Source organism: Bombina bombina, chromosome 6 (genome assembly GCF_027579735.1).
Source record: "Bombina bombina isolate aBomBom1 chromosome 6, aBomBom1.pri, whole genome shotgun sequence".
Taxonomy (NCBI): domain Eukaryota; kingdom Metazoa; phylum Chordata; class Amphibia; order Anura; family Bombinatoridae; genus Bombina; species Bombina bombina.
The window spans coordinates 446,933,065-446,955,082 of NC_069504.1; the positions used below are offsets into that span (position 1 = coordinate 446,933,065).

Below are 22,018 nucleotides of genomic sequence, written 5' to 3' on the forward strand. Positions count from 1 at the left end.
TGGTTTAGGGGTCAATCATTTTATTTAGTGTCAGGGCGGCGGATTAGGGGCATTTAGACAAGGGGTTTATGTTAGGGTGTTAGGTTTAAACATAACTTTCTTTTCCCCATAGACATCAATAAGGTTGCGTTACGGTGATCTCCATTCAGCGATCACAGGTGTTATTTTTTTTTCTAACACTTTTTCCCCAATGATGTCTATGGCGGAAAGTGTGCACGAGTACGTAAACTCAGCCCTTGGCTTTTGTGCGGTATGGAGCATAACGCAACATAACGCACAGTAACTCGTAATAGCAGCACTATGGAAAGTGCGATACCGCTCATTTTTTTCCGTTCTTTACGCACCCGTTATAGTGCAAAAAACGTAATCTATGTGTATGGTAGCAGCAGCGCCAGCTCAAGATATTGTGCTGCCTGGGTCCGAGAATGCAATGACGCCCCCTCCCCAGTAGTAACATTACTGATTAGCATATCTTCCAACTAGGCTTGTCCAATGACCTTACTAAGCCTGACTACCTGCATGCAAGCAATGCTTATGCACAATAAGTGGGAAGGAAGTTAGGTAAGAGATGCTCTTGTTCCATTTTCAATGTCACCCCTGACCAGTACTGTGTCTTTGTGCATGATGAGGTTATGCTGCTGGGAACCTGTGACTTCCCCCATGAAGACAGATGGCAGGAGTTGTCTGAGTCTGACAGTGACTGACTCAGTTACTGAAGTGCTGCCCCTTGTCAAGTGCTGCCTGCCACTTGGTCCCATTGTTGAGCCAGCCCTGGGTAGCAGTGTTTGCAACTATGTATCCCCAAGGCAGAACATGCTGTGATTTGAGATGTCATCGCAGAAAATGCAGCATCTCTGCAGAAAGAATGCGACACAGGAACTGTTAGCTGTTTTGCTTTGCAGTGCTGCTCCGCATCAAGCTGTACTTTGGCTGCACTCAGTAAGTTTTTATTAACATAGTGCAACCATAGTGAAGCGCTGTTGACGAGAATAGTCAAATATTGAGCAGGACTGGTTCACAAGGATTTTTTTTAACTCCGCCCCCTAGTCTTTCCTCATCTGCAAAGCTGTGACTCCTAAATATGACATTCTAGTGAGCGATGCACTTTTTTATTACTACATTTTTACCTTATAATTATATGATGTTAGACAAAGAGCAAAGGAAACACATTTATTCAACAGACATTTTAAAAACTTCAATTCTTGTTTTTTTGTTCTCTGCAGCTAATTTGCAATGAAATTTTTAGCTGCTGCAATATATTATAACACTTTACAAATGGCTTTATTCTCCAGTTAATCAGCACACTGCAATTGGATTGGTGCTTCAGTGTATCTGGCTAATATAAATTAAATTTAATTTCAAAATTACCTGCAGAAATTTTTTCACTAAAAAGATCAGAAAAAAAGTTCTGCCTATGGGCTATGTATAATATTGCTATTAAAGGGACATTATACACTAATTTTTTCTTTGCATAAATGTTTTGTAGATGATCTATTTATATAGCCCATAAAGTTTTTTTTTTAAATAAATGTATAGTTTTGCTTATTTTTAAATAACATTGCTCTGATTTTCAGACTCCTAACCAAGCCCCAAAGTTTTATGAGAATACCGTCAGCTACCTACTCCAGCTTGCTCCTGTTTGTTTAAAGGGTCTTTTCATATGCAAAAGAAGGGGGAGGGGGGAGTGTCTTATTTCCTACTTGCAGTGGGCTTTACAGCTACCTTTTCAACAGAGCTAAACTGGGAGCTTCTAAGTAAGTTTTTAAACAGTTTTATACTGGATTTTTATATCCATATCTGTAGTGTCTATTACATGCAGTTATATGAAATTGAGTGTATACTGTCCCTTTAACACATTGTTGTAAACACAGCAGTCGGATACCTCAGGACACGTGCACCCTGCTGAACTAATTAAAGATTACTCTTTAATAAAGGATACCAAGAGAACCAAGCAAAATTGCTAATAGAGGCAAATTGGAAAGTTTGTTTTATAAGTTCCCACTCTATTTAATCCAGTAAATTCAAAATTAACCCCTTAAAGACCACAAAGTACCATGTACCTCGACAGTCGTTAAGGGTTTCCTTGTTTATAAAAGTGCGAGTCCCACTGCAATCGCTATTATACCCTGCCTCCTCACTTCTGGTCATCGGAAATAGCGAGGTAGGCCAGGCCGCGCTATTAGTAACGCAAACCCCATAGTAAGAACAGTGACGTACCCTTAAGGGGTTAAATTATGACTCAGATTGATAAACCATTTTAAACAAGGCAGGTTCAGGAGCAGCAATGCACTACTTGCCGCTAGTTGCTAATTGGTGGCTGCACATAAATCATTTTGTCATTGGCTCACTTGATGTGTTCAGTTAGCTCCCAGTAGTGCATTGCTGCTCATTTAACAAAGGATACGAAGATAATGATTACATTTTGATCATGTGAGCACATTGAAATTTTGTTTAAAAGTATATATGCAGCTTTATCTGAATCATGAAATCATATCCCTTTTAATTTTGATATTAGAGTCCCATTAAATAATTTCATTTTCAGCTTTTCTCGGGACGACAAGTATAACTTTTACACAACTCGCTCACATCCAACGCCGTTTCACCACTGTCTGCAGCTTTTTAAACAAACAGCGTTTGATGTGAGGGACATAGCCACAAGGAAGGGACTTACTGGTTAACAAATAAGATGTGTGATAGACTCTGTTTTACTTACCAGAACTGTTTTCCAGCTCTTGTGTTAAACAACCCCAAAGTGGGCGGAGTTCTGTACACGTTACCAGACTAAATAACCAGATATAGTAGCTGTATGTTCTTCTTAATAATTAATGTGTTTTTAATATTGTTCTAAATAAATGCTGAAAGAAGCGAGCATGGGTGCCTGAGAGTATTTCATATAGTGCTGTAATCCTAGATGTAGCTCTGTAGAGTGTGAGTACCTGTATCTATATATAGGAGACTGCCCACCTTACTACATTGTTGCACTATCATCCTTTGTTGTTGATTTTGTTTTTGAGAATTGAAGAAATTGTGCAGAATAAAAGGACCCTTGAATCCATCTTACCTCATTTTTTTTACTCACAGGGTGCTACCCAATTTTTATTTGTACAAGGTGATTGATGTAGCTTTCTGACCAATGCTGGAACCCGAGAAATTGATAAACAAGGAAGAAGAATTTCTACATTCTTTAGTGGCTTGAAGATAACATTTCAAGGCTTTTACTATGTCCAAGTTATGAAGTAAGGTCTAGTGAGCGTTTTTGGTGCTGAACAGAGAGACGGGACTACAATTTCCTGATTGATGTTTTCAGAAGAAATAACCTTAGGAAGCAAAGAGTAGTTTGTTCTTAAAACCGATTTATCCTGATGAAAATCAGGTAAGGAGAATAACAAGATAGTACAGAAAGCTCAGATACTCTACTGGCAGAGAAAATGGCCAAGAGAAAAAGAACCTTTCAAGACAACATTTGTATGTACAGACCATGCATATGTTTAACCCACTGAGCCTGCAGAACCCCCAAAACCAAGTTACAGTTCCACGGAGGGGAAGCAGGCCTGATAACTGGTTTTATCTTGACCAAAGCTTGAACAAAGGCTTGAATGTCAGGAAGTATCTAAATCGTTTTTGTGATACAAGACTGAAAGGGCAGACATTTGGCCTTTAAGATTAAGAGAACTGGATGATAAATCTTTTTTTCAGATCATCCTGAAAAAAATTAAGAATTCAAAGAGTTCTTATAGTAATTCTTAGAATCACACCTGAAAAGGAAAACATTCTACACATTGTGATAATGTATCTTGTAATAGGCGTTCTGGCCTGAATTAATTAAAAAAAAAAAAAAAAAAAAAAAAAAAAGGCATTTGGTAGGGCATTGCCCTAAATTGATTAAAGGAATAGTCTACTCAATATTAAACTTCCGTGATTCGGATAGAGCATGCAATTTTAAGCAACTTTCTCATTTACTCCTATTACCAATTTTTCTTTGTTCTCTTGGTATCTTTATTTGAATGTAAGTTTAGGAGCCGGCACAGTTTTGGTTCAGCACCTGAGTAGCGCTTGATGATTAGTGGCTACATTTATACACCAATCAGAAAGTGCTACCCAGGTGCTGAACCAAAAATGGGCCGGCTCCTAAGCTTACATTCTTGCTTTTTTCAAATAAAGATACCAAGAGAACAAAGAGAAATTGATAATAGGAGAAAAAATTTGAATAGCCTATTTCTTTAAGCTCTATTGGCCATAAAAAAAGCGCTATTCTACAAAAAATCCTATGCTAAAAAAACCTAAGTGAAAAAATGCTAAAATAATAGGTTTAGCTTTGAACTCAGAATGCCAAGAGAAGAAAGCAAAATTGGTGATAAAAGTAAATTGGAAAGTTGTTTAAAATTACATGCCCTATTTGAATCATGAAAGGTTTTTTTGGACTTGACTGTCCCTTTAATAGCGTTAGGGCAATGCCCTACCTAATTGCCTTTCTCAGGGCAAACTTTTTTTTTAAAAATTGGGTTTTATTTCTAAAAGTAAAAGAGCTATAATCAATTTAGGGCAATTCCCTAATTGGGGTGGGCTTTTTTTTTTTTAGCAGACATTAGTTTTAGGATAGGCCTTACTGTTTGTTTTTCTTGTTAGTAATTTTTTTTCGTTGGTAATGTATTTGTTTTTGTTGTTGCAATGGGTTTTTTATTTTCTGTAACTTAGGGGGTGTTAGGATAGGGGTCTTTGGGGGTTAGCTGTTAGGGGTTAAGTAGAGTAGGGGTGTATTCAGTGGGCTTGTGGCGGTGTATGGTTTAAGAAGAGCAGAGGTATTTGCGGTGGGCTTGTGGCGGTGTAGAAGTTTACGGGTTAATAGGTTAGGGGGTGATTGCGGTGGGCTTGTGGCAGTGTAGAGATTTAGGGGTTAAAAGGTTAGGGGGTGATTGCGGAGGGCTTGTGGAGGTTTAGGGGTTAAGAAGAGTAGGGGTGTTTGTGGTGGGCTTGTGGCATTGTAGGGGTTATGGGTTCATAGGTTAGGGGGTGATTGCAGAGGGCTTGTGGTAAGTTAGGGGTTAAGTGGAGTAGGGGTGATTGCGGTGGGCTTCGCAATTTAGGGGTAAATAGATATATTTATTAGGCTTAGTCCTATATTTCAAAGGAATCGTTTAAAATACAGCGTGAATGTCAGTGGTGATGTTGACTGGAATATATAGCCAGCATCGCAAACCATTGGGATGTATAATAAAATGCATCTCTGCGATGCTGCCCGTTAACAATGATGTTGGCAGCTTGGAATATTTTGCTGGCTTGCTCGACATTGCGGCGGATCCTTTTGGAATATGTTGCTTGCGTCACTTTCTATCATTGGGGGCTAAATCTCAAAGGGTGATTTGCATAGTATTCCAAACAAGATACTTCCCTGAAATGGAAGATAAAGAAGTCTGCTTTTAGATACTATATCAAAAGACCATGACTTGAACCATAAGGCTTTTCTAGCCAGAAAAGTCATAGCAGCACTCTTTGCATTAATGCAAGTTATTTCAACAGCTGCAGCACAAATTAAATTGTTCGCAGTCTTGACCAACCTCAAGCGATCCTGAATTTCATCAAGGGAAGTTTCAGGATACACTAACAACTGGACAAAGCATATAGCCTTGCTAATAAGCTCAGCAACTGCATCAGGAACCGGGAACGTAGATATAGATTTTTCCGGCCTGCATTAAAGAAGTTATCAATCTTTTTCCCAGCTTATTTGTCTGCAGGTGTAGGGTCCTCAGTCTCCAAGGCAAGTAAAAACTTCTGCAATTGAGTGTGTATGTGCTCCAATTTTAAATTAAATAACATCTTCTGCTTCATCAGAAGGGAGGTCTTGGGATTCTGAATAATCATCCTCATCTAAGGAGGAGGATTCTAATTCAATTGTACACCTGGTGGGTACAGGGTAGCTAGACGGGTCACTCCTCAGGGATGTTCCAGATGAGGCCAGGGCCTGCAAAGAATACTCTTCTGTCCTTTGTATGCATTTTTGTTTAACCGGCGAAAACTTGAAAACCGTCAGTTGTGAAAGTACAAAGTGAATGTACTATTTTAAGCTAGGAGACAGGGCTGTAGAACTGTCCAGGGAAAACCCTGGTGGGTAATAAATCCTGGAGTACTCTGCTGCAAACGCAATGCTGCATAACCCGATCTAGCAATAGACACAGGCTCAGCACAACCCTTCCTTACATAGCAAACACATATGAGAAGGGGATAAATTGTCAGAAGATTGCCCATAATTAGCGTCATGCCCTAGGAATTTAGCTGCACCAGTTCGCTCAATAATGAATTAGAAAAGTTAGGACAGGTGAGTATCTAAAATTAGATAACAGTGCAGAAATACAGAAAAACAGGAGAACACTCAAATATTGGCACAATGAGGGAATCATAAAAAATGGGTACTGTCTCTTTAAGAGAAATGAATGAACTTTACAATATAAAAAAATTAAAATAAAGGGCTAAATAAATAAATATAAATTGATGCAAAACTCTTGTTATTAAAGGGCCACTAAACCCAAAATCTTTCTTTCATGATTTATATAGAACATACAAATTTAAACAACATTACAATTTACTTCTATTATTTATTTTGCTTCATTTTTGAGATATCCTTATTTGAAGAAAAAGCAATGCACATGAGTGGGCCAATCACATGAGACTTCTATGTGCAGCAACCAATCAGCAGCTACTGAGCATATCTAGATATGCTTTTCAGTAAAGAATATCAAGAGAATAAAACAAATTACATAATAGAAGTAAATTAGAAAGAAGTTTAAAAATGCATTCTCTTTCTAAACCATGAAAGAAAAAATGTGGGTATCATGGCCCTTTAAGGGTGCTTACCACTCCAAGGCTCTGAGGAGAAATTGCAGTGTGCCATCAAAGATGGTCACCGTCTGTGAGAGAAAAAAGGAATAGAGCATACTGTTATGGCGAGAAAAGTTAACCCACTGAGATTTACACAACAGGAAGTTCAGAAACTTCTGAAAATGAGCTCCGCAGCTTCAGAAATAATCCTGAACTGGGGTATGCGCTGAATCGTAAATTTAAAGAGAAAGTACCTCAATTTTAATGTAAATGTATAAAGTGCCTAAAACTGTATGTAGTATTATCTGGTGTATATAACTATTTCCCCAGGCTATGAGAATCATGTGTACTAGTTCATGCTAATAGCTTGTGGGCTATGTGAGTGCAACTACCTACTCCTACTTACCTTTCAGCACTTGCTAAAGGACAACAGGAGGAGGCTGGAGGGTGAATCCCAGCGACACCTGAGGCAGGCTAGTGACAAACTTGCAGAAGGAGATTTGCTCTCACTGCCAGTTGTAGTCCTGTACACCCGTCTGTCTTATTCACGGCTCTCTTAAGCGGAATAATAGGCCTCATGTTTGTCTGAAAACCCTTTAAATCAGTAGATCAGCACTTCAAGTTAAACCATCACCCCTAACTGGGGGCAAACACTTGACAAAGGAATCATGGGAAAAGTGGAAGGGATTAAAGCTCTGTTGTGTGGGGTGTTTTGCTGCCTCCTATAGGACAAGACTTTAATCTCACGTGTGATGGCTTGTGGACTCTCACCAGTTTAAAAATAAAAAATGGACCAAACAATTTCTCTTGCCTAATGACAAAAAAAACCCACTCAAAAAAATTTATATTAAAAGTCAGTAATAATGTTTGTGTTATAGATAGAATAAAATTAGTTAAGGAATTGGGGACATTATTTCAACAAAGCTAAGGCTGTCAATCACCTGATGCACACAGACGTTGCATTTATCACAGAAAACCATCTCGTTCCCATCTTCCCCTTCAGGTGACCTGCAAACATCGCACACAACATCTTCATCATATTCGATGCCCAGGCCTTCCTCAGTTTCAATAGCAAGGTTCATATTTTTAAAGCAAACCATCTCTAATTCTTCCAGCACTCTCTCCAAAGTCAGCTCATCCAGTGGTCGCATTTCTGTGAGGGGACAGGAACATCACTAATTACCACTTGTGGAGTTAAAAATATATGGTGAACAATGCAGATCATTTTATGATTATTGTGAACAAGAAGTCCTAAATGATACTGTTTACATTGTTAAACTCATCTAAACATCTAAATTAAGATAAGTATTATAGATTATTTTTCTTCATAAAACAAAAATTAAGAATGTACAATATAATTGCATCCTCCCCAGTTGTTGGCACATACCATTAATTAAATTATTAATGATGTTACTTGTTATTGCATGCGAGTATCAAGTGCAGCACTGACACTCACATTTCAGATCAAGATACAAAACTATCTACAATAATAGTAACTGTTGAACCTGCAGTGAACCACCTCCCTAATCTCCTCCTCATTATCTTGAACCAAGACTGCAGTACTGGTACTACTAAGTATCAGAAATGCCCTATGAATATATTATTCATCAAGAAAGCAACTAAGTATGGCAAAGAAACATTTTAATGCTCTATCTAGCATTAGACTAAACTATCTTATAATAATGGAGACTTAACCGATTTGTGGCGCTGATAACAGGTGTAATTATTACCCAACTCTTGGGTGATCGAGAACACCTGGTTGGGGCAAGGCTGCACAAGCAAATGATAAATGCAGCAAAGTGGATGCTTTCTTGCTAACAGCAAGCTTGAGTGGACAGGTTTCCTGTCTGGGAACATGGTCTGCCTGCATATTAATAAATGGAGGCCAATTTATGCAAAACATAAATCACACTGTGATTCATGAATATCACATTGTATTAAAATACCTCACTGATAACTTTTATTTAGCTAACTCCTCTTGGTCTAACAAAAGTACATTTGATTGAAAAAGATTGTGTTATATATCATGTATAAAATAATTCACAAAGCAAATCAGAGAGGGAAAGCCTGGGTAAAGAGCTAAAGTTCTGATTGTTGTAACTTCCAATGGTATAGAGAAAAAAAGTGTTTGCTGTAGAATTTTAACAACTTCACAATATATTCAATGTACTCAGCAAAGCACAAGAGCATCTTGTTGAAATGATCCATCAGCTTAAAAAACAAATATAGGTAATTACTATACAAAGCTAAATGAAACTAAGAAGCCTAAGATACCCTCTTCTAATGAGTAAAAAATGTAAAATAGTGTACTCTCTATGCAGAATTAAACGTGGGTCTTGTTCGTTTTCCACCATTACCGGCAGCGGAGTTCCGGCTGACGAATATAAGTATGTGTCCCATAGAAAATAATAAAAATCAAAAATCGAAAATTTACACCTGGTTTCCATTTAAGGTGCATACAGCTAAAACACTGTTGGGTGCTGTTGTTACGGCATGTTCAACTAGGTGTAAAAGAGGCTTCTTTTCCAATGAGATTGTTAAGTTTGCAAACATTGCAAACTTTTCTCATTTTAATTTTATATGTAATTTTTAGAGTTGCAGTGAGTTTTTTAATTATATTTCACTATGTACTTACATATAAAAATATAATCAAGCACACTTTTACATATTGGGGGCGATTTATCAATGTCTGGCGGACATCGCTGAATGCCGAAAGCATACGCTGTCGGAATTTAACATTGCACAAGCAGTTCTGGTGAACTGTTTGTGCAATGCCGACCCTGCAGATTCGCAGCCAATCGGCCGCTAGCAGGGGGTGTCAATCAACCCGATCGTACACGATCGGCGGATTGCAGACAGCAGCCTCAGAGGAGGCGTATGAGTTAAGAGGCAGCGGTCTTAAGACATTTTTCTTTTATGATTCAGATACAAGTACAACTTGTAATTTTAAAGCGACCGGAAACCCCAACATTTTCTTTCATGATTTGGATAGAACATACAATTTTAAACAACTTTCCAATTTACTTCCATGATCAAATTTGCTTTGTTCGCTTGTTATCCTTTGCTAAGGAACAGCATTGCACTACTGGCAGCAAGATGAACACATCTAGTCAGCCAATTATAAAAGAAATGTGGGCAGGCACCAATTAGCAGTAGTTCCCTCTAGTTTAGGATATGTGTGTATTATTTTTCAACAAAGAATACCAATAGAACAAAGTCCATTTGAAAATAGAAGTGAATTTAAAAGTGTCTTAAATTTACATGCTCTATCGGAATCATGTAAGTTTAATGTTGACTTTCCTATTCCTTTAAATAACTTTCCACTTTACTTATATTACCTAATTTTATTCTATTGCTTTGTTGAAAAGCATACCTAGGTAGGCACAGGATCAGCAATGCACTACTGGGAGCTAGCTGCCGATTGGTGGTTGCATATATATGCCTCTTGTCATTTGCTCACCCAGTATGTTCAGCTAGCTCACTAGAGCATTGCAATTCATTCAACAAAGGATACCAAGAGAATGAAGCAAATTTGATAATTGAAATAAATTGGAAAGCTATGAAAGAAGAAAAGAAGAGTTTTATGTCTCTTTAACTCTTTAAGAACCAGGAATTTCAGACAAAAGACCAGAGCATTTTTAGCATTTTTGCTATCACGCAATTTAAACAGAAAAATAGCCTTTTTTAAATTTACCTATCAATGCTATATATTTATTTTTTAGTAGACAAACAAAGGTATTGATCTAGGCCCATTTTGGTATATTTAATGCCACTCTTTCACTGCCTAATGCAATCAAATTAAAGCAAATTATTTACATATGGCTTATGCAGTCTTAACACAAATGGTTGTAAAAGCTTTGCTAGGATCCCTTTTATTTAGAAATAGAAGACATGCATGGCTTTGCCATTGCCTTTTGGTCATTAGACAGCCGTTAACTGCAACTGCGCCTCAACACACTTATGAAATTACCGGCAGTGAAGGGGTTAATCAGGTAGCTTGTAAGGTTAAGTTTAGCTGTAGTGTAGATATTACCCTCCCACCTAGTAATATCAAATTATGCATATGATTTTCAATGCAAAAACACCTATTATTAACAGTTTTCTTGAGAATTTATACATGATATTTTTTTTTATAAATTGTCATTATTTCTTGGTACCAAAAACAAGGTGCTGTTTTATGAATCAAATTATATAGTTAAGTTAATGTGCCCCACATAATTAATATGTGGTACATTTTTTAAAACAATAGAGAGCAAAAAACACGTATAACTACGGAAATGATGAAAGCAGATGAAGAATGTGAGATGATTAATAAACAAATGGTCAATTGTATTTTATTTGATGCACACACTACTCAATATTTAAAGGTGACAAGTATATGTACAATGGATCTTTCTGCCAAAACAAGATAACCATCAAAATAATGTACAGTGTATAAAGATTAAAGTTAAAGGGACAGTAAACACCAGAATTTTTTTTGTTTAAAAAGGTAAGATAATCCCTTTATTACCCATTCCCCAATTTTGCATAACCATCACAGTTATAATAATATACATTTTACCTCAGTGATTACCTTGTATCTATGCCTCTGCAAACTGCCCCCTTATTTCAGTTCTTTTGACAGACTTGCATTTTTAGCCAATCAGTGATGACTCCTAGGAGCTTCACGTGCTTGAGCTCAATGTTATCTATATGAAACACATGAACTAACGCCCTCTAGTGGTGAAAACTGTCAAAATGCTTTCAGATTAGAGGCAGTCTTCAAGGCCTAAGAAATTAGCATATGAACCTCCTAGATTTAGCTTTCAACTAAGAATACCAAAAGAACAAAGCAAAATTGGTAATAAAAGTAAATTGGAAAGGTGTTTAAAATTACATGCCCTATTTAAATCATGAACATTTTTTTTTTACTTTACTGTCCCTTTAACTTAGCAATGATAGAATTTAGTAAGTGCAAAGAAAAACTTTCTTGTCCAGTCAGGATAATATCTGAGGTTTCACATAATTATGATCATTTTTGAGGATGTTGTGTGCACAAATTCATGGGACAATAAAACTGCTTGAAGAACATCTCTCAGATAAACGGATACCTTTCCATCAAACTGGGTAACTGGGCATCATCTTATGAAGATATATTTGATTTACCTTATAACAATAGGGCCTACTAAAGGAAGCCAGGTGTGTCACACCCTTTTTTTTATAAGCTAAGCAAATGGATTGATGGTGAAAAGATCAACAACATTCAGTATATAAACTGCCCAGCAAATGGACAATTAAGATAGCCACTACAAAATATGAGGGCATGGTCAAATGAAAGAGAGGGACAGGGGAGGGAGGAAGCAAGCCATGTGAAGGGCATAGTGGTACGTTTGTAAGACAATTTATAACCTGAGGAAGGTAAATACAAACGCAACACAAAACAACAAGGCAAGCCAGACAATAAAAAGGTCATAAGACAAGACAGGTGTCAGGGCAGGCAGCACAGGTTCAGTAACAAGTAGACAAGCTGAGGTCAGAAGAACAGATTTACTCAACTAAGTCCATAAAACAAGAACAATAAGGACAGTAGATAGAACAGCCTCAGACACCAAAAATCAGTGGTTCAATATGAAGATTGCAGGCAAAAAAGTTCTCAAGTAGTGAACCTGTCTGCCTGCAATCACCACTTGCGATGCATCATCAATGTCAAAATTTAACAATACAAAAGAGCTCTCTTGTGCAATGCTGCCTCCTGCACTCAAGCAATAAATTGCGTGAGAGCAGCGTATGTCAATCACCCCACACAAGGGGATGTCAGGGTGATTTCTCTAACCACCTATGAGGGTTAAAAGTAGTAGATTCTGCTTCTTAAAGGGACAGTAAACACCTTTTAATTAGAATACATTTCTGTTGTGTTGCTAAAGAATAAAATATCATCAAAGTGTTAATGTTTAGAAAATTATTTAACATCCTTTTTCTGCAACCATTTATCAATAGCCAATCTCCACCCACCATTTGCCTCACTTGGAGGAGCCAATCTGGGCTTTAGTCAGCAAACTACCAGGCTAGCTACGGTGATAAAGTTAATATAAAATACATTGATTTGCAGTTGTTATCAGTTAAAGACAATTAGGGACAGGTATCTAGCAGTTAGCTTTGAAATGTCAGCATAGAGTATTAGAAATTTACATGAATAGAGGACAAAATAAATAATGAAAATATAATGCAAACAGTTTCATTATACATAACTAAACATTTTATATACAAATCTCAAGGTGTTTACTGTCCCTTTAATTTTGTGGTTGCATGCTCGCTCATGCAGTTTAATAAATATTCCTCTCAGAGCCTCCTAGTCTTCCTGAGTCAATTATTTCCTTATGCACCTGATGACACTGACCTTGCCTTTAAACAGGACCAGGATGAGCCTGATGGAAACCAAATCAAATGTGCACAACAGACAGAAAAGCATAAGTCCAGAAGGTTTTGTTATTATTAATTCCTACTAATGTGTCAAGACAAGCCAGTTATCTTTCTGCCCTCCTCTTTATAAAATATAAGAGCTAGTTCCTTAGCAAGTTATTTGGTATTTTTCTAGTCCAATGCGATACAAAAACAGTTCGGCATTCAAGTCTTTTAGCACAACAAGCAAAGTTAATACTTGAAACTTATTCTCAGTGCTTACATGTAACCGTCACATGTGCTAGTTCATAAATCATATTAGACCATTTGCTTTTTTCCTCCTCCATTCCGAGAAAATAGGTAAAAGCAGCATATAGAGTACTTTTTAACATTTTATAGAGCTTTTTTCCACAGGGCACAATTCTTTGAGTGTCCATCCTTATCCATATGAAAACAATTTTTAATTTAGCAGCTAGAAAGGGCAAGTAATAAGAGATACGTATTGACTTTGTTCAAAGTACCTTCGTTTCATGGTGGACTTATGCCAAAGCAAAAAAATCACCACTTGCTTCTTCTATAGGAAGTCTGCAAAACTATTCTCCATTAAGTCATTCAGTTTTGTAACCACATAGTGTATGTATAATTGACTCTGTCAAGGAAATAGAAAACATGCAGTATTGACACAAATCAGATCCTACCTTGAGACGGCTCTGCAGAGTTTCTTCCAAGTATTACTTGGCTTCCAATTAATTTTAGCTCACCTCGGAGCAGGCCTGCTCCCGCCCTTTAGGTGAGCGCGATACACAGATTTTACCCCACGAGTATACCTGCTTCAAGCCTCAACAGGGACCAACTTGCCTTCAATTAAGCTGGTGCAGTCAGAGATCAATTCAGGCCCTCAGTATTCAGTCTTTGGTCTCAAGGTAGTACAATCTTGCACTGATTTGAGCAATTTAGCCCCCTTGCAGCAAATTGTGCAAAGGCTCCGCCTCCTTAAACCTCCAGCGGCTATAAACAGTGCGGCATCCGAAGCGGTTCTTTCCACAACTGGCAAGGGATTAGCTGGCAAGGCCCCCTATATACCCAGTGTTGTTACTTGGGTACCCAGCAATGGACACAATCCGAAAGTGAGCTAATTTCACACTATCCCCCACAAAACATTTCCACACTCTACCCCAAGCATGTCAATGCCCACCAGAAGCCACCAGCCAAGACCAAAAGGTTTCAACAGAGAGATGTGAAAAAACATAATTTATGCTTACCTGATAAATTTATTTCTCTTGTAGTGTATTCAGTCCACGGATCATCCATTACTTACTTATGGGATATATTCCCTTCCCAACAGGAAGTTGCAAGAGGATCACCCAAGCAGAGCTGCTATATAGCTCCTCCCCTCACATGTCATATCCAGTCATTCGACCGAAACAAAACAAGAAAGGAGAAACCATAGGGAGCAGTGGTGACTGGAGTTTTAATTAAAATTTAGATCTGCCTTAAAAAGACAGGGCGGGCCGTGGACTGAATACACTACAAGAGAAATAAATTTATCATGTAAGCATAAATTATGTTTTCTCTTGTTAAGTGTATTCAGTCCACGGATCATCCATTACTTATGGGATACCAATACCAAAGCTAAAGTACACGGATGATGGGAGGGACAAGGCAGGAACTTAAACGAAAGGAACCACTGTCTGTAGAACCTTTCTCCCAAAAACAGCCTCCGAAGAAGCAAAAGTGTCAAATTTGTAAAATTTTTAAAAAGTGTGAAGCGAAGACCAAGTCGCAGCCTTGCAAATCTGTTCAACAGAGGCCTCATTCTTAAAGGCCCAGGTGGAAGCCACAGCTCTAGTGGAATGAGCTGTAATTCTTTCAGGGGGCTGCTGTCCAGCAGTCTCATAGGCTAAACGTATTATGCTACGAAGCCAAAAGGAGAGAGAGGTTGCCGAAGCTTTTTGACCTCTCCTCTGTCCAGAGTACACGACAAACAGGGAAGAAGTTTGACGAAAATCTTTAGTAGCCTGTAAATAGAACTTCAGGGAACGGACTACGTCCAGATTATGCAAAAGTCGTTCCTTCTTTGAAGAAGGATTAGGACATAATGATGGAACAACAATCTCCTGATTGATATTCCTGTTAGAAACTACCTTAGGTAAAAACCCAGGTTTAGTACGCAGAACTACCTTGTCTGAATGGAAAATCAGATAAGGAGAATCACAATGTAAAGCAGATAACTCAGAGACTCTTCGAGCCGAGGAAATAGCCATCAAAAACAGAACTTTCCAAGATAAAAGCTTAATATCAATGGAATGAAGGGGTTCAAACGGAACTCCTTGAAGAACTTTAAGAACCAAGTTTAAGCTCCACGGAGGAGCAACAGTCTTAAACACAGGCTTAATCCTAGCCAAAGCCTGACAAAAAGCCTGGACGTCTGGAACTTCTGCCAGACGTTTGTGTAAGAGAATAGACAGAGCAGAAATCTGTCCCTTTAACGAACTAGCAGATAAGCCCTTTTCTAAACCCTCTTGTAGAAAGGACAATATCCTAGGAATCCTAACCTTACTCCATGAGTAACTCTTGGATTCGCACCAATATAAATATTTACGCCATATCTTATGGTAAATTTTTCTGGTAACAGGCTTCCGTGCCTGTATTAAGGTATCAATAACTGACTCCGAGAAGCCACGCTTTGATAGGATCAAGCGTTCAATCTCCATGCAGTCAGCCTCAGAGAAATTAGATTTGGATGGTTGAAAGGACCTTGTATTAGAAGGTCCTGTCTCAGAGGCAGAGACCATGGTGGACAGGACGACATGTCCACTAGGTCTGCATACCAGGTCCTGCGTGGCCACGCAGGTGCTATCAGAATCACCGATGCTCTCTCCTGTTTGATCTTGGCAATCAGTCGAGGTAGCAGCGGAAATGGTGGAAACACATAAGCCATGTTGAAAACCCAAGGGGCTGCAAGAGCATCTATCAGCGCCGCTCCCGGGTCCCTGGACCTGGATCCGTAACAAGGAAGCTTGGCGTTCTGGTGAGACGCCATGAGATCCAGTTCTGGTTTGCCCCAACGATGAATCAGTTGAGCGAAGACCTCCGGATGAAGTTCCTACTCCCCCGGATGAAAAGTCTGGCGACTTAGAAAGTCCGCCTCCCAGTTCTCCACGCCTGGGATGTAGATCGCTGACAGGTGACAAGAGTGAGACTCTGCCCAGCGAATTATCTTTGAGACTTCTAACATCGCTAGGGAACTCCTGGTTCCCCCTTGATGGTTGATGTAAGCCACAGTCGTGATGTTGTCCGACTGAAATCTGATGAACCTCAGTGTTGCTAACTGAGGCCAAGCTAGAAGAGCATTGAATATTGCTCTCAACTCCAGAATATTTATTGGGAGGAGTTTCTCCTCCTGAGTCCATAATCCCTGAGCCTTCAGGGAGTTCCAGACTGCGCCCCAACCTAGGAGGCTGGCATCTGTTGTTACAATTGTCCAATCTGGCCTGCGAAAGGTCATCCCCTTGGACAGATGGACCCGAGAAAGCCACCAGAGAAGAGAATCTCTGGTCTCTTGATCCAGATTTAGTAGAGGGGACAAATCTGAGTAATCCCCATTCCACTGACTTAGCATGCATAATTGCAGTGGTCTGAGATGCAGGCGCGCAAATGGTACTATGTCCATTGCCGCTACCATTAAGCCGATTACTTCCATGCACTGAGCTACTGACGGGCATGGAATGGAATGAAGCACACGGCAAGCATTCAGAAGCTTTGATAACCTGGACTCCGTCAGGTAAATCTTCATCTCTATAGAATCTATAAGAGTCCCCAGGAAGGGAACTCTTGTGAGTGGTAATAGAGAACTCTTTTCCACGTTCACCTTCCACCCATGCAACCTCAGAAATGCCATAACTATCTCTGTATGAGACTTGGCAATTTGAAAACTTGACGCTTGTATCAGAATGTCGTCTAGGTACGGAGCCACCGCTATGCCTCGCGGTCTTAGCACCGCCAGAAGTGAGCCCAGAACCTTTGTAAAAATTCTCGGGGTTGTAGCTAACCCGAAGGGAAGAGCTACAAACTGGTAATGCCTGTCTAGAAAGGCAAATCTTAGGTACCGATAATGATCTTTGTGAATCGGTATATGAAGGTAGGCATCCTTTAAGTCTACTGTGGTCATGTATTGACCCTCTTGGATCATGGGTAGGATGGTTCGAATAGTTTCCATTTTGAATGATGGAACTCTTAGGAATTTGTTTAAGATTTTTAAGTCCAAGATTGGTCTGAAGGTTCCCTCTTTCTTGGGAACCACAAACAGATTTGAGTAAAAACCTTGCCCTTGTTACGTCCGCGGAACTGGGTGGATCACCCCCATTACTAAGAGGTCTTGTACACAGCGTAGAAATGCCTCTTTCTTTATTTGGTTTGCTGATAACCTTGAAAGATGAAATCTCCCTTGTGGAGGAGAAGCTTTGAAGTCCAGAAGATATCCCTGAGATATGATCTCCAACGCCCAGGGATCCTGGACATCTCTTGCCCAAGCCTGGGCGAAGAGAGAAAGTCTGCCCCCCACTAGATCCGTTTCCGGATAGGGGGCCCTCTCTTCATGCTGTCTTAGTGGCAGAAGTAGGTTTTCTGACCTGCTTGCCCTTGTTCCAGGACTGGTTTGCTTTCCAGCCCTGTCTGTAACGAGCAACAGTTCCTTCCTGTTTTGGAGCGGAGGAAGTTGATGCTGCTCCTGCCTTGAAGTTACGAAAGGCACGAAAATTAGACTGTTTGGCCTTTGATTTGGCCCTGTCCTGAGGAAGAGTATGACCCTTACCTCCAGTAATGTCAGCAATAATTTCTTTCAAGCCGGGCCCGAATAAGGTCTGCCCTTTGAAAGGAATATTAAGCAATTTAGATTTAGAAGTCATGTCAGCTGACCAGGATTTAAGCCATAGCGCTCTGCGCGCCTGGATGGCGAATCCGGAGTTCTTAGCCGTTAGTTTGGTTAAATGTACAACGGCATCAGAAACAAATGCATTAGCTAGCTTAAGTGCTTTAAGCTTGTCCATAATCTCATCCAATGGAGCTGTGCGAATGGCCTCTTCCAGAGACTCAAACCAGAATGCCGCAGCAGCAGTGACAGGCGCAATGCATGCAAGGGGCTGTAAGATAAAACCTTGTTGAACAAACATTTTCTTAAGGTAACCTTCTAATTTTTTATCCATTGGATCCGAAAAAGCACAACTATCCTCCACCGGGATAGTGGTACGTTTAGCTAAAGTAGAAACTGCTCCCTCCACCTTAGGGACCGTCTGCCATAAGTCTTGTGTGGTGGCGTCTATTGGAAACATTTTCCTAAATATCGGAGGAGGGGAAAAGGGCACACCGGGTCTATCCCACTCCTTGCTAATAATCTCTGTAAGCCTTTTAGGTATAGGAAAAACGTCAGTACACACTGGTACCGCATAGTATCTATCCAGCCTACATAATTTCTCTGGAATTGCAACCGTGTTACAATCATTCAGAGCCGCTAATACCTCCCCTAGCAATACACGGAGGTTCTCAAGCTTAAATTTAAAATTAGAAATTTCTGAATCCGGTCTCCCTGGATCAGATCCGTCACCCACAGAATGAAGCTCTCCGTCCTCATGTTCTGCAAATTGTGACGCAGTATCGGACATGGCTCTCACATCATCAGCGCGCTCTGTCCTTAACCCAGAGCTATCGCGCTTGCCTCTTAATTCTGGCAATTTAGATAATACCTCTGTCATAACAGTAGCCATGTCTTGCAAAGTGATTTGTATGGGCCTCTCTGATGTACTTGGCGCCACAATATCACGCGCCTCCTGAGCGGGCGGCGAAGGTACTGACACGTGAGGAGAGTTAGTCGGCATAACTTCCCCCTCGTTGTCTGGTGATAATTTCTTTACAGATAAAGACTGACTTTTATTCAAAGTGACATCAATACACTTAGTACACATATTTCTATGGGGCTCCACATTGGCCTTCAAACATAGTGAACAAACAGATTCATCTGTGTCAGACATGTTTAAACAGACTAGCAATGAGACTAGCAAGCTTGGAAAATCCTTTCAATAAGTTTACAAGCAATATAAAAAAAACGCTGCTGCGCCTTTAAGAAGCACAAAAAACTGTCACAGTTGAAATAACAATGAACCAAATCAGTTATAGCAACCAAATTTTCACAGTAAATGTATTAAGTTAGCAAAGTATTGCACCCACTAGCAAATGGATGATTAACCCCTTAATACCCAAAACGGATAATCAATTTAACAATTAACGTTTTTATCACAGTCAAACACACTGTCACAGGTCTGCTGTGACTGATTACCTCCCTCAAAATGAATTTTGAAGACCCCTGAGCTCTCTAGAGACGTCCTGGATCAAGGAGGAAGAAGCAGGAAGACTGTGACTGAATTTTTACTGCGCAAAAAAGCTCTAAAAGGCCCCTCCCACTCATATTACAACAGTGGGAAACCTCAGTTAACCGTTTCTATGCAGAAATATACGTCAGCCATGTGGAAAAAATCATGCCCCAAAAGATTTATCACCAAAGTACCTCACAAAAACGAATAACATGCCAGTAAACGTTTTAAACATACATTTTAAAAGTTATGTAGTGTTATTAATAAGCCTGCTACCAGTCGCTTCTACTGCAGTTAAGGCTCATACATTAGTTCAGTATTAACAGTATTTTCTTAGTCAAATTCCATTCCTTAGAAAATTACTTACTGCACATACATTCATCAGCCTGATACCAGTCGCTACTACTGCATTTAAGGCTGTACTTACATTACATCGGTATCAGCAGTATTTTCTTAGTCAATTCCATTCCTTAGAAAAATATTTTACTGCACATACCTCATCTGCAGGGGACCCCACATGCTATTCCCTTTCTGAAGTTACCCCACTCCTCAGAATGTGCGAGAACAGCCAGTGGATCTTAGTTACTTCTGCTAAGATCATAGAAAACGCAGGCAGATTCTTCTTCTAAATACTGCCTGAGAGAAAAAACAGCACACTCCGGTGCCATTTAAAATAACAAACTTTTGATTGAAGAAATAATTAAGTATAAAAACTCCACACTCCTCTCACACCTTCCTACTATGTTGAGAGTTGCAAGAGAATGACTGGGTATGACATGTGAGGGGAGGAGCTATATAGCAGCTCTGCTTGGGTGATCCTCTTGCAACTTCCTGTTGGGAAGGGAATATATCCCATAAGTAATGGATGATCCGTGGACTGAATACACTTAACAAGAGAAAAAGGGAAAAATTGAAGAGCAAGCAGTTGAAATTAAAAAGCAACAAGGTTAATCTGACCAATAATGGGAAAAGGGCAAAAAAAAACAATTGGAGAAGAAAATTTAATGTTATAAGAAGATGACATTCAGGAGCAGAACATCTGGATCAATCAGCAGAAATCAACAGTACAAAAACTACTTAAGACAAAAAATGGTGATATCTTAGCTGAAGAATAATAAATATTATATGCAAACTAAGCCATAGGAAAGTATTGTCAGTTTTACTGTGAAAAGAATAAAAAGGCTGTTTTAGAGGGGATGGAGCCAGATGCTGAAGAACATTGCCACACTCTGAGTGTGCTGCTAACATCCTGTCCAGGACTTAGATCTTGTACTCCTCACAGAGAAGTAACATGCTGCAAATCTTACACCCACACCTGCCTGGCTAAGGAGGCAATGATTCGATTTTAAGAGGCAACACTTTTTTGGGACGCCCACGTGAACTCCCCTATTAAGGGCATCAGTACTGACGGAGTGGTAACAACCTCGTGCCTTCTGTGATCTGGCGCAACAGTGAGAACTAAGCTTATATTCCTGCTTTTTCAAATAAAGATACCAAGACAACAAATAAAGATTGATAATAGGAGTAAATTAGAAGGTTGCTTAAAATTGCATGCTCTATATGAATCATGAAAGAAAAAAAATTGGGTTTCATATCCCTTTAACTCTGCAATACTCATTCTCTACCCAAATGCTCAGTGAATACTTAAAGGAATAGTCTAGTCAAAATTAAACCCAATACATGGTCCGTTCACTCTGCATTGATAAGTCGCTTTAGGTGGCAATCTCAACCGATTAGACCTTTTAGATAATACCATTCTCCTAGATCCACTTCATAAAATAATTTATTGGGGATTCCATTAAAACAAAATTCCACAAAAACTTAACTGATAATATGGACAATGGACATAGGCTTGGTTTGGGAGACACATAAATGCACAATTAGAGTGGAACTTATAAAACTCAAAGCAGCTAAATATAAACAGTACAGAGAACAACTTTCTCAAATAACACATGAATTACTTGGACTTGAGATCATTTGCATAAACATAATCCTATTGAAGAATCTATTTTATTAAACTTATCAGTCACCAGATCCAAATTGAATGACCTACTACTTATTAAAACAAAAACTTTTTTTTAGAAGGAAGTTCTTAGCTAAAGCAATAAGGCAAAAGCAAAATTACCTATATGTTCATCATCTTAAGAAAAGCCAAAACAGTATTGTAGAGGACTCAATTTCTATAGCAGAAACCTTTAAGTCATACTGCACAAATCTTTATGACCTTTTCCCCTTAAGATCAAAAGAAGCACATGCTCTTGCATGCAACTCCTACCTCCAAGATGTGAACACACCTAAACTACACCCTGAGAAGACAGACCTCCTTAAACAACCAATTACACCCCGAGAAAAAGACCTAGCAATAAAATAACTAAAATCACGGAAAAGTATGGGCCCAGATGGATTTGGTGGGTCCTACTATAAAACTTACAAAGACTTACTGATCCTCCCTTTGCTTACCC

General features: G+C 39.2%; 1 protein-coding gene across 1 annotated transcript in view; it reads right to left on the reverse strand.

The window, feature by feature from the left end:
* JADE2 (jade family PHD finger 2) overlaps positions 1-22,018 on the reverse strand; it is a 1,034,250-nt gene that overhangs the window by 302,962 nt on the left and 709,270 nt on the right. Inside the window, exon 6 of the mRNA XM_053717215.1 lies at positions 7,755-7,966. Coding sequence (XP_053573190.1) covers positions 7,755-7,966 — 212 coding nt within the window. The remainder of the gene's footprint in view (positions 1-7,754; positions 7,967-22,018) is intronic.